The sequence below is a fragment of the Phyllobates terribilis genome, unplaced genomic scaffold (genome assembly GCF_046119375.1).
Source record: "Phyllobates terribilis strain yellow unplaced genomic scaffold, ASM4611937v1 Scaffold_132__1_contigs__length_4960021, whole genome shotgun sequence".
NCBI classification, from domain to species: domain Eukaryota; kingdom Metazoa; phylum Chordata; class Amphibia; order Anura; family Dendrobatidae; genus Phyllobates; species Phyllobates terribilis.
Window position 1 is genome coordinate 633,920 of NW_027362892.1, and position 12,613 is coordinate 646,532.

Consider the following 12,613-nt stretch of genomic DNA (forward strand, 5'->3'; position numbering starts at 1 on the left):
ATGGATCTGTCAGGTCCCTGTAATGGGTAATTGCTGCAGTGTAGACATGGCTGCTGATCAGTGCTGCCCATAGCACTATGGATCTGTCAGGACCCTGTAATGGGTAATTGCTGCAGTGTAGACATGGCTGCTGATCAGTGCTGCTCATAGCACTATGGATCTGTCAGGACCCTGTAATGGGTAATTGCTGCAGTGTAGACATGGCTGCTGATCAGTGCTGCTTATAGCACTATGGATCGGTCAGGACCCTGTAATGGGTAATTGCTGCAGTGTAGACATGGCTGCTGATCAGTGCTGCTCATAACACTATGGATCTGTCAGGTCCCTGTAATGGGTAATTGCTGCAGTGTAGACATGGCTGCTGATCAGTGCTGCCCATAGCACTATGGATCTGTCAGGACCCTGTAATGGGTAATTGCTGCAGTGTAGACATGGCTGCTGATCAGTGCTGCTCATAGCACTATGGATCTGTCAGGACCCTGTAATGCGTAATTGCTGCAGTGTAGACATGGCTGCTGATCAGTGCTGCTCATAGCACTATGGATCTGTCAGGACCCTGTAATGGGTAATTGCTGCAGTGTAGACATGGCTGCTGATCAGTGCTGTTCATAGCACTATGGATCTGTCAGGACCCTGTAATGGGTAATTGCTGCAGTGTAGACATGGCTGCTGATCAGTGCTGCTCATAGCACTATGGATCTGTGAGGACCCTGTAATGGGTAATTGCTGCAGTGTAGACATGGCTGCTGATCAGTGCTGCTCATAGCACTATGGATCGGTCAGGACCCTGTAATGGGTAATTGCTGCAGTGCAGACATGGCGGCTGATCAGTGCTGCTCATAACACTATGGATCTGCCAGGTCCCTGTAATGGGTAATTGCTGCAGTGTAGACATGGCTGCTGATCAGTGCTGCCCATAGCACTATGGATCTGTCAGGACTCTGTAATGGGTAATTGCTGCAGTGTAGACATGGCTGCTGATCAGTGCTGCTCATAGCACTATGGATCTGTCAGGACCCTGTAATGGGTAATTGCTGCAGTGTAGACATGGCTGCTGATCAGTGCTGCTCATAGCACTATGGATCTGTCAGGTCCCGGTAATGGGTAATTGCTGCAGTGTAGACATGGCTGCTGATCAGTGCTGCTCATAGCACTATGGATCTGTCAGGACCCTGTAATGGGTAATTGCTGCAGTGTAGACATGGCTGCTGATCAGTGCTGCTCATAGCACTATGGATCGGTCAGGACCCTGTAATGGGTAATTGCTGCAGTGTAGACATGGCTGCTGATCAGTGCTGCTCATAGCACTATGGATCTGTCAGGAACCTGTAATGCGTAATTGCTGCAGTGTAGAAATGGCTGCTGATCAGTGCTGCTCATAGCAATATGGATCTGTCAGGACCCTGTAATGGGTAATTGCTGCAGTGTAGACATGGCTGCTGATCAGTGCTGCTCATAGCACTATGGATCTGTCAGGCCCCTGTAATGGGTAATTGCTGCAGTGTAGACATGGCTGCTGATCAGTGCTGCTCATAGCAGTATGGATCTGTCAGGACCCTGTAATGCGTAATTGCTGCAGTGTAGACATGGCTGCTGATCAGTGCTGCTCATAGCACTATGGATCTGTCAGGACCCTGTAATGGGTAATTGCTGCAGTGTAGACATGGCTGCTGATCAGTGCTGCTCATAGCACTATGGATCTGTCAGGACCCTGTAATGGGTAATTGCTGCAGTGTAGACATGGCTGCTGATCAGTGCTGCTCATAGCACTATGGATCTGTGAGGACCCTGTAATGGGTAATTGCTGCAGTGTAGACATGGCTGCTGATCAGTGCTGCTCATAGCACTATGGATCGGTCAGGACCCTGTAATGGGTAATTGCTGCAGTGTAGACATGGCTGCTGATCAGTGCTGCTCATAGCACTATGGATCGGTCAGGACCCTGTAATGGGTAATTGCTGCAGTGTAGACATGGCTGCTGATCAGTGCTGCTCATAGCACTATGGATCTGTCAGGACCCTGTAATGCGTAATTGCTGCAGTGTAGACACGGCTGCTGATCAGTGCTGCTCATAGCAATATGGATCTGTCAGGACCCTGTAATGGGTAATTGCTGCAGTGTAGACATGGCTGCTGATCAGTGCTGCTCATTGCACTATGGATCGATCAAGACCCTGTAATGGGTAACTGCTGCAGTGTAGACATGGCGGCTGATCAGTGCTGCTCATAACACTATGGATCTGTCAGGTCCCTGTAATGGGTAATTGCTGCAGTGTAGACATGGCTGCTGCTCAGTGCTGCTCATAGCAGAATGGATCTGTCAGGACCCTGTAATGGGTAATTGCTGCAGTGTAGACATGGCTACTGATCAGTGCTGCTCATAGCACTATGGATCTGTCAGGTCCCTGTAATGGGTAATTGCTGCAGTGTAGGCATAGCTGCTGATCAGTGCTGCTCATAGCACTATGGATCTGTCAGGTCCCTGTAATGGGTAATTGTTGCAGTGTAGACATGGCTGCTGATCAGTGCTGCTCATAGCACTATGGATCTGTCAGGACCCTGTAATGGGTAATTGCTGCAGTGTAGATATGGCTGCTGATCAGTGCTGCTCATAGCACTATGGATCGATCAAGACCCTGTAATGGGTAATTGCTGCAGTGTAGACATGGCGGCTGATCAGTGCTGCTCATAACACTATGGATCTGTCAGGTCCCTGTAATGGGTAATTGCTGCAGTGTAGACATGGCTGCTGCTCAGTGCTGCTCATAGCAGAATGGATCTGTCAGGACCCTGTAATGGGTAATTGCTGCAGTATAGACATGGCTACTGATCAGTGCTGCTCATAGCACTATGGATCTGTCAGGTCCCTGTAATGAGTAATTGCTGCAGTGTAGACATGGCTGCTGATCAGTGCTGCTCATAGCACTATGGATCTGTCAGGACCCTGTAATGGGTAATTGCTGCAGTGTAGACATGGCTGCTGATCAGTGCTGCTCATAACACTATGGATCTGTCAGGTCCCTGTAATGGGTAATTGCTGCAGTGTAGACATGGCTCCTGATCAGTGCAGTTCATAGCACTATGGATCTGTCAGGTCCCTGTAATGGGTAATTGCTGCAGTGTAGACATGGCAGCTGATCAGTGCTGCTCATAGCACTATGGATCTGTCAGGTCCCTGTAATGGGCAATTGCTGCAGTGTACACATGGCTCCTGATCAATGCAGCTCATAGCCCTATGGATCTGTCAGGACCCTGTAATGGGTAATTGCTGCAGTGTAGACATGGCGGCTGATCAGTGCTGCTCATAGCACTATGGATCTGTCAGGTCCCTGTAATGGGTAATTGCTGCAGTGTAGACATGGCTGCTGATCAGTGCTGCTCATAGCACTATGGATCTGTCAGGTCCCTGTAATGGGTAATTGCTGCAGTGTAGACATGGCTACTGATCAGTGCTGCTCATGGCTCTATGGATCTGTCCGGTTCCTGTAATGGGTTGTTGCTGTGGTTGGAGGCACAGTCCTCTATTCTCTGGTCCTGGCATCTGTAGGAGGATCATCGCTATAACACTGGGTACCTGCTTACCAGGAATGGCTTCCTCTCCTGAGCTCACGCTATACTCCTCCTGACAAGGACCAGCATTATGAAGGGCTCCTCTAATATTCCTGAGTTGTGGTGTCAGGAGATTGTCCAGGGGTTGGTGAGGAGGACACTACTTGTTGGTGTGTTCTAAAATGAAACGTGGCTCATTCTTATATTTTGCCTGCAGAATCTGACTATAATGGCGACCGTGATCTACAGTGACCAGGAGAACGGTGATGTTAATGCTGCGCTGTTGTCCAGAGATCGTGCACAACTATCAGGTGCCGGTAAGTGGTTTCTAAAGGTAACGGCCGATCTGGCCCCAATTCATCAAGGGGTTTAATAGATTTCTAGCAGAACTCTGACAGGTCAAAACTTTTATGCAACTAGATGTTAATTTTTTTATATAATATATATATATATATATATATAATTGGTTAGTATATGGGTACAGGAGGCGCTGTGGGCTCGTCACTACTAGTGGCAGCAAATTTGTGGACAGGGAACCAGGGTTGTCCAAATAAGTGTTGATATAGCCGAGAAGAAGTAAATTTGCGCTAGTGGTAGTGAACAGAAGGACGGCACGAGAGATTTTGAGTGCAAGGGATAATTTTATTTAATCGAACATGTGCTTAAAAATAGCTAGTTAAAATGATTCAGACTCAGTGAGGTCACTGGGTCGGATATAAGAATAGTTATTAAAAGTATTAAAAGTTATAAAATCGATAAATAGATCGGTGTCCACTGATACAAGGTAATCACTGATTGATAAGAATAGGCCTTTTTCCCTCGTAGTCTGAGGATGTTCGGTTGCAGTAGATGTATAAGGAGGCAAAGGCTTGTAGACCTGGTGGGATAGAATAGGAATGTATAAATATGGTATACTAATGAGCGATGGGGGAAGGGGTAGGTATCTGTTTGTCTGTGGTTACCTGATACTGGTGCCTCGTATGGGGTATGGAGGTTCACTGGTGGCACGTGTTGGTGCCTGGGAGGGAGGACGAGGGGTACCTAGAGTGGGGTACACAAAAAAATGTATGGATAAGTGGGGGTGGAACTCGACAGAGATGTCTCTGCTGGACTCTGAGTTGGGTCGTGAGTTACCTGTTCTTGGTATGGTACTCAATAGACTGTGGTAGTAGTTAGCTGTTGATCCACAGTAGCACTGCTACTGGTGTGACAGTCAGCAGGCTGTGTGGATAATACTGGATTCACCGGAGCAGTACTATAGGGAGTGAGAGGAGACAAGTATTAAGAATAGGGTGCAGGGCTCAAGGGTTAAGGTACGGGGTTCAAAGAGGGTAGTTTTGGATTAGTTACCTTCTAGAGGGTAGCGGGGGGTGTCCTGATTATTTTGGATGACTAGGAGGTATCGGTCCTGGTCCTTCTTGGAGAGAGGTAGAGGATATGTCACACACGGCTGTGGGTTGATGATCTGAGTTAGATCTGCAGGGGGAAGGAATAGGGATAGATCATAAATTAACTGATGTAGCTGTGGTACAAGCCTTGGAGACAAGAGTTTTGGGGTTACCTGTTGGTAGGTACAAGGGGCATCCAGGGACGTCTTAGAATGAGCTGGAGGTAGTAGTCCTGGTCCCTTGTTGAGTGGAGGTAGCACGAGGAGGTCAGAAGTAGGATGCAGCAAGAGGCTTGTACTAGCATGTAATGCCTCTGTTCGCTGTATAGAGATCTGTAGGGAGGGGGAGGGGGTGTATCTGTTAAGGTATCACTGGATTGTGGCTGTAGCCTCCAGTTTTTACCCAGAGATCGTGATTTACCTGCTTCGTAGGGATTAGGGTGTCAATAGTAGATGCTGGTTCAGGTCTCCATAATGTAGATACAGCAGGGTGCTGTAGTAGGAGGCTATAGTTATGTCAGAGGTAACCAGAGATAGGATACAGTAGGAGGCTTATGTTTTCCTATGTTGGGTGCACCAGGAGGCTCTGGCTGGAAACAGTGGGTGCCAGATTCAGCAATAGGGAGGGTGGCTGGTGCAGAGCCCAACTGAAGGGGTTGATAGCAAGTACTGCGGGGAACAGGGAAAAACCGTTAAAGGGTCAGCTGCGTACAGTATGGACTTGGTGGGGCAGGGGCCCGTTGTTACTTACGGTCTGTAGAGGGCTTCACCGTCTGGGGGTGGTCGAGGTCCGGAGCGAGAGCGGAGTCCTGGCCGGTGACTGCCGCGTGCTCGCTACTTCCGGGTAGGAGGAGGAGAGAGAGAGTATGTGGAGAGCGCACGAGAGGAAGGCAGCGTGACGTGGGGTCACGTGGTGTGCAGCGTGCACAAGGTACGGAGGCCTGTGGGCGCCTCTTTAGCTGTGTTAAGGGTCAGTCCGACGCGTTTCAACAACTGCGGCTGTCTTCCTCAGGGATGGCTTAACCCAGTCAAATGGTGTCCTTATATATGCAGGGCTGGTGACGTCATAGGTCAATTTGTTAGTCATTAAATGCAAAGAGCTCTATTTCGCTGTTCAATCCTCTTGGTCTTAAGGTGTTCAGTTTAAAAATCCACTCACTTTCTTTCCTGGACATGCTCTTAATAAAATCTCCTTGTCTCCAGTTCTTGTGGACGATTTGTATACCTACTATTTTAATTCCTTTTATTGACCCATTGTGTTTTTTTATAAAGTGTTTTGAGAGAGGGTGGCCCATGTATTTATTTTTGATGTTCCTTAAATGTTCGTTGATCCTGATGTTCATAGGTCTTTTTGTTCTGCCTATATATAATTTGCCACATGGGCAATATAGCCCGTATATGACCCCTGTGGTGTTGCATGTTATAAAAAGTGTGATGGGGTATATTTCTTTTTGGTGGCTGACGGTGTGTTGTTTTGGTGTGTTTAGGGTTTTGCATGTCTTACATTTTTTGCATGGAAAGAAGCCTTTTAGTTTTTGATGGAATGGGGTTTGAGGTTTTTGAGAACTGGTGTGTATCCTTACTGTGGGGGCTATAATTGATCCTAGGTTACGTGCCTTTTTGAAGATGAATTTGGGTCGGTTTGGGATTTTGTCATCGTGTTCAATTAAATAAAATTATCCCTTGCACTCAATATATATATATTTATTTATTTAAGCACTTTCACTCCAGCTCTGCCAAGTGGACGGAGCATGGTGAAGCCACCTGAGTCACAACTTTCCATAAATTAAGTGCACCCCATCACTATGGTGCGCCTCACCAGAAGTGTTAAGTGGAGTCCACCTCATAATAAACTTTGCTTTTACTTTTGCCCACCCATCTTTAAAGAATCTCTCCCATCAGTTTTTATTCTCTATATATTGCAGTCATCATATTATATAGCACTGTGTACTTACAATTGCTCATTTTGCCTTTCTACCCAGCTTATTGTCATTTACCTAATGGAAAAGAGATGTGATTAAAAACTGACTAGCTGAATCCTTCTAATCTCTATGTTAACACAAGGTGAACTTTTCCTGCATGAGTCATAAGTCCCTGCAGAGGAGGAGAGAGCAGCTGGGTCAGGAGGTGAAGAGGAGAATGATTTTTGCAGGGAAGAGGCTTCCTGTTTCTACACAGAAAAGAATTTACTGGGTAGAAAGGTAAAGTGAGCAATTGTTAGTACACAGTCCTATATAATTACAATATATTAAGAGGATAAGCTCTGATGGGAGAGGTTCTTTAAGACTGTCATGTATTGGGTAATGAGTTGGGGTGTCAGTCTCCATCAGTGCTGGCTGAACACTGACTATCCTGCTCAGATTACTACACATGGCGCTGCTCCTCCCTGTAGTATGGGCTACGCAGGACGGTGCCGAGGCTCCAGATTCTACCTGCACAGCAACAAGGTCCCAACACTTCTACCTCTATAACTTGCCTAATGCAGACGCAAACCTGCAGCCTTTCCACTGAGATCTTGTCGGCCTTCTACACTGCCATGGCTTTGTCTGCACAATGTAGCTTAAAGGGAATGTCCACTTCTTAAGCATCCTAGAAGTCTACAATATAAGGTCAGTATTCCTCTAACCCTCTGCCTTATTTGGCTGCCATTGAAGGCAGTCAGCGAAATGGGTTCAATTTTCTATAGAAGTGGCAGAATTTAACCCCTTCCTGACCGTGTTATTTCCCATCTCTGCATTTTTCTTATTCTTCTAAGAGCAGTAACTTTATCTTTCTGTCAATACAGCAATATGAGGGTTTTTGTTTTTATGCCGTTCACTGATCAGGTTAATTATTTTTATATTTTGATTGGACTTTTACAGAAGTAACGCCCATATGTTTTATTTTAAAATGGGTCATAGAGGGGCAGGGGTGATTTGAATGTTCAGATTATACTTTTTCCTTTTTGTCCCCTTAGGCTGTGTGCCCACGATGCATTTTTTAAGCGTTTCCGCAGCGGCAAAAACACTGCAGAAACGCTTAAAAAACACATGGTAGAAGGCCTGCCATGTTCCCCAATGATAACCCGCATGTGCTGTGCACATGCTGCGGAAATTTCTGCTGCGGATTATCATTGCGGAAAAAAAACGCAGCACTACCAATTATTTTGCGGAAGTGCTGCTTTTTCGCCGCCACTTACTTGCATTAGAACGCATGGATTACGCATCACTGTATATGTAGATGCGCAATCCATGCGTTCCAATGTGCGGATGGTTCCCAGGTCTAGAGGAGAGGAGACCGTCCTCCGGACCCGGGTACTATAGAAACTGTGAAAAAAAGAATAAAATAAAAACTAAATATGATACTTACCTTCTGGCGGCCCCCGCTGCGCCCCTCCTCTCATGCCGGCAAATCGCGATGGACTGAAGGACCTGCGCTGATGTCATAGTCATGTGATGGGTCACGCGACGCTGACGTCGGCAGGTCCTTCAGTGCAGTGTACCGCGATCTGCCAGCAGTCAGCACCGAGTGAAGCAAGACTCTGGGGTCCATCGGAAGGTAAGTATAGATTTATTTTTTATTTTTTGACATTCTCTCGGGTCACACTATATAAATCCATGCCGTTTGCATAGATTTATATAGTGTGACCAAGTTGACAAGCACTTTCCAAGTGATGCTAAAATCGCTTGGAAAGCGCTTGACAACCCGCATGCGGAAATGCATGTTAAGAACTCTTCATTTCCGCATGTCCCTGGCAGGAAAATGCATGTACAATCCGCATGTACAATCCGCATGTACAATCCGCATGTACAATCCACATGCGTTTTTTCTGCCAGGGGAGATGCAGAAACGCTCAGGAAAAATCCGGAGTATTTCTGCATCGTGGGCACATAGCCTTAGGGGACTTGAACATGCAATCATCTGATTTCTTGTTACGTACAGCAATACTGCAGTATATAGCCAGCATTCACAGATCTGTCATGACAGGCATGGGTCTTTTCAGCAGACTCCTTTCTGGCAGTGATGGCATCCCACGATCGTGTTACAGGGGCACAGATGGGCACATGGCATGACTCCCTTCTCAGTTCGCTGTTAATGCCGCTGTCCGTCTCTAACAGGTGGAGCTCTGCCCTACATGTGGCTATTAGAGGTTGATGATGGCTAAATATCACAGCTGGCATATGATGTAACTGCAAATCATGTTGGTAAGGGGTTAAAGTGCCACTCCAGTGGGTTTTTTTTCTTTCACTTTTAGTGCAGAAATGATTTTCAAGTATGTGCTCAGATTGGGCATGGGTGCTGGGATTACTAGTACACCTGACATCCAGGTGGGCATAATTCTGTTCCTTGCGTATTGGAAGACTCTGCCACTGCTGCTTTGGTGTTGGCAATCTTTCAGTTTCTTGCCCATTGATGCTCGGGAACAGTCCTCAAAGTATCTATTTATCGGTCGACCATGACTGCACCACGAGAGAGGGAATCCGCCCACCAAGTACAAGAAACCTACAGGCTTAAAAGGGGCGGCACCTCTCGCCTCAGTTTGGTTTCCTATCCTTGATGAAGGGAACCTGTGGCAGGCTTACCTGTTGAAGATGTACGGATTCTGAAGAATCGAGCTGTCGAGCAGCGCCCACAGCCTGGGGTCGGCAGCTCCAGCATCGCTCTGCGTCAGTGGCTGTGGAGCGGCGCCTATGTCTGGGGTTGGCAGCCCCAGCATCAAATGGGCGCTGGATGGCAGCAGGGGCTGTGCCCCTGTCTGGGGTTGGCAGCCCCAACATCATGCTGGTGCCAGATGGTAAGGGGGAGCTGCGCCCCTGTCTGGGGTGGGCCGCCCCAGTGTCGTTCTGGCGCCAGGCAGTGGTGTCCCTGTGGGAAGTTGCAGCTTCAGTGCCGCATGATACGGCGGGGCCACACGCTTCCGGTCTCTCTATGTAGCCGGAGGCGTGGCATGATGCTGCTGTGCGCCCTGGTGGTCACGTGACCGGACCAGGAAGTTCCGGCCACATGTGTGCCGACTCCAAAGGGAGTGCTGCAATAACCTCTACGGCCAGCAGGTGGCACGCCCAGTGGTAGAATTAGCAACCCTTAAATCCCTCTCCCTTAAAACAGCACTACTAATAGCTTTAACCTCTGCTAGGAGGATTGGTCACATTCAGGCTCTGTCTACGGCCTTACCATTTACTCAAATCTTGGATGATAGGCAGGATCAGGTTTAAGCATTACTCTATCTCCCTAAGGTAGCTACTCATTTCCACTGACTTCAGGAAGTAGTACTACCCTCCTTCTGTCCTAATCCGAGTAACCAGAAGGAAGCAGAGTTGCATACATTAGATGTAAGGAGTTGTGTGGTTAGGTACCTCTCGGTTACCAAAGACTTTAGGAAAGAGAGCTCATTGTTTATATCCTACCAAGGGGTTAGGAAAGGGTTTAAAGTCAAGGTCCCCGTAGCTAGATGGATGAGGGAGGCTATTTCTCTAGCTTATGCGTTTAGTGGCGAAGAAGTATCACAAGGGTTGAACGCTCACTCCACCCGGGCTGTCTATCTCCTGGGCAGAGAAGACGGGTGTCTCGATAGACATATGTAAGGCTGCTACCTGGTCTTCTCCCTCTACATTCTATAGGCACTATAGACTGGATATGGGTGTTTCATCTGACCTCACCTTTGGGAGATGGGTGCTCCAAGCTGTGGACCCTCCCTAGACTTCTTAATCTCTACAATTCTCTCGTGGTGCTGTCATGGTCGACCGATGGTCATAAGTTACTTACCGGTAACGGGATTTTTCTGAGACCATGACAGCACCCTTATATTTCCTCCCTTCATGTTTGTGGGAGCACTCTGTTTGTTAGAATTTCACACTTAATGGGTGGTGTATGATAGAGGCATTTTGTGATTGTTTGCTATGTTTATCCTGGCAGTCCTCTCAATACTCTGTAATCCAGACTGAGGCGAGAAGTGGCACCCCTTGTTAAGCCTGTAGGTTTGCTGTCCTTGGTGGGCTGACCCCCCCCCCCCATGGTGCTGTCATGGTCTCCGAAAGATCCTGTTACCGGTAAGTAACTTGACTTTTTCCCTATAGGAAAGTCGCTTGTCAAAAGCCACCAGGGCAAAGTGCGCAGTTCTGCATCAAGTGGGAAAACATCAAGAAAAGCTCTGGGAAATGTCAACAAGCAAGTAATGACCCAGAAGAACGGGCAGCCTCTGAAAGGAGACCGGAAAGTGCCAAAGCCTGCGCCCGCTGTTATACAGGTATAATGTATTACCGCAGCTCTGATCATACACCGCTCTTGTGTTCTGCCCTGTACTGATGTACAGACTTGTATCTACATAATCCTAAAATGCCACAGGAACATCTGCAAGAAGATCACATGGCATTTTCTACTATTACAAGTCCCATTATTATCTGTTGGATTAAAGTGGGCTAATATCTGGCTAATCTAGCTGTGTAATGTGTATGGGGGTCTCCTGGCTGCCCTAACAAATATTCAGTTCAAATACCCGCTCCTTGTTCTCTAGGCACAAATTGCTTAGAGGCAGCAGATTACCCTCCTCCCCACAGAACACATGAGAGCTCATCTGTATGTTGGGAGAGATGGCTGCTAGCCAAACAGTGTATGGCCAGGCCACAGCTATGCCACAGGGGCTTGGCTGACTCCTTTTCAGATCATATATGGAGAACCTAATGGCAAACACTGGATAAATGAAGCTTGTGACCTGGTTCCTGTTCCCCTCTAGGTTTCTGGCTCTTCTGATAAGACAGACGAGCAGCAGTACCCCGACATTGAGAAGTTTGTTCCCTACAATCCTGCAGGTAACTCTTCCATACCTTGCTGTACCTATTGCCTGCCATTAGCCACTTGCCTTTACATTTAATTTTGAGCATGAGAATCAATTCTAATACTTGCACCTGAAGCTGGATGGGGTTAGTGAATTTGTCACCAGGATTTTGCTGCCCCATCTGAGAGCAGCATGACTTAGGGGCAGAGACCCTGATTACAGTGATGGATCACTTGGTGCAGTTCAGAGTAACTGTGTCTGCTGCAGATCTACAAATGCTCTGAATGCTGGGCTCTGTATAACCCCACCCACATCACTGATTGGTAGCTTTCTGCCTATGCACAGTGTACAGAACTATCCATCCATTGTGGGGACAGGGTTGGACTACATGGCAGAAGCTTTATTAGTCATCTGGTGGCAGTCTCCTGCTTGTGGAGGATCTCTTATCAAAACTACAGCAATCAGCCCAGAAAGCAACACGTCACTGGAATTGGGGATCTTTGTCCCCACGTTGTGCTGCTCTCAGATCAGGTGGCAATAAACCTGGTGACAGATTCCCTTTAAATGCAGTTTAGGGCCATCTCTGTTACACTCTTACTCTCTATTAGCTGCAATGTCCCATCTGCCTAATGCAGCCACAGATCTCATGGCTGCAGTATCCGGATCTTCAGAAACTTGCTGACATCGTGTCAGTTAATCCAATGAGTGTTTGCAGTGACAGCAATGTCTGTTAGCTGGGCTTCTGCTGCTGCTCAGTTGTGGAGGAGAGCAGACAGATGTCAGTGTGGTGTTCGGAGGCTCCTGGGGCCCCTGCACGTGACATCAGAGATCCAGAGTGTGGTCTGGGGCTCCACTATACAGGTGGGACTTTGCAGCTATTTGGGGGTGGGGAGAGGAGGGCACAACACTGACGTGTGCAGTGAA

The 12,613-nt window shown here is 47.6% G+C and overlaps 1 protein-coding gene and 1 long non-coding RNA gene across 3 annotated transcripts in view; one reads left to right on the forward strand and one right to left on the reverse strand.

The window, feature by feature from the left end:
- LOC141203924 (securin-like) overlaps window positions 1–12,613 on the forward strand; it is a 71,587-nt gene that overhangs the window by 36,652 nt on the left and 22,322 nt on the right. For both annotated transcript variants that reach the window (XM_073663894.1, XM_073663893.1), the window contains 3 exons: window positions 3,766–3,865; window positions 10,992–11,161; window positions 11,648–11,723. In XM_073663894.1, the coding sequence (XP_073519995.1) occupies window positions 3,766–3,865; window positions 10,992–11,161; window positions 11,648–11,723 (346 nt within the window). The remainder of the gene's footprint in view (window positions 1–3,765; window positions 3,866–10,991; window positions 11,162–11,647; window positions 11,724–12,613) is intronic.
- On the reverse strand, window positions 5,118–5,794 carry LOC141203923 (uncharacterized). The gene is made up of 3 exons (XR_012274905.1): window positions 5,687–5,794; window positions 5,357–5,604; window positions 5,118–5,268 (listed from the first exon to the last, which is right to left on the reverse strand). It is a non-coding gene; the product is annotated as an uncharacterized lncRNA (long non-coding RNA).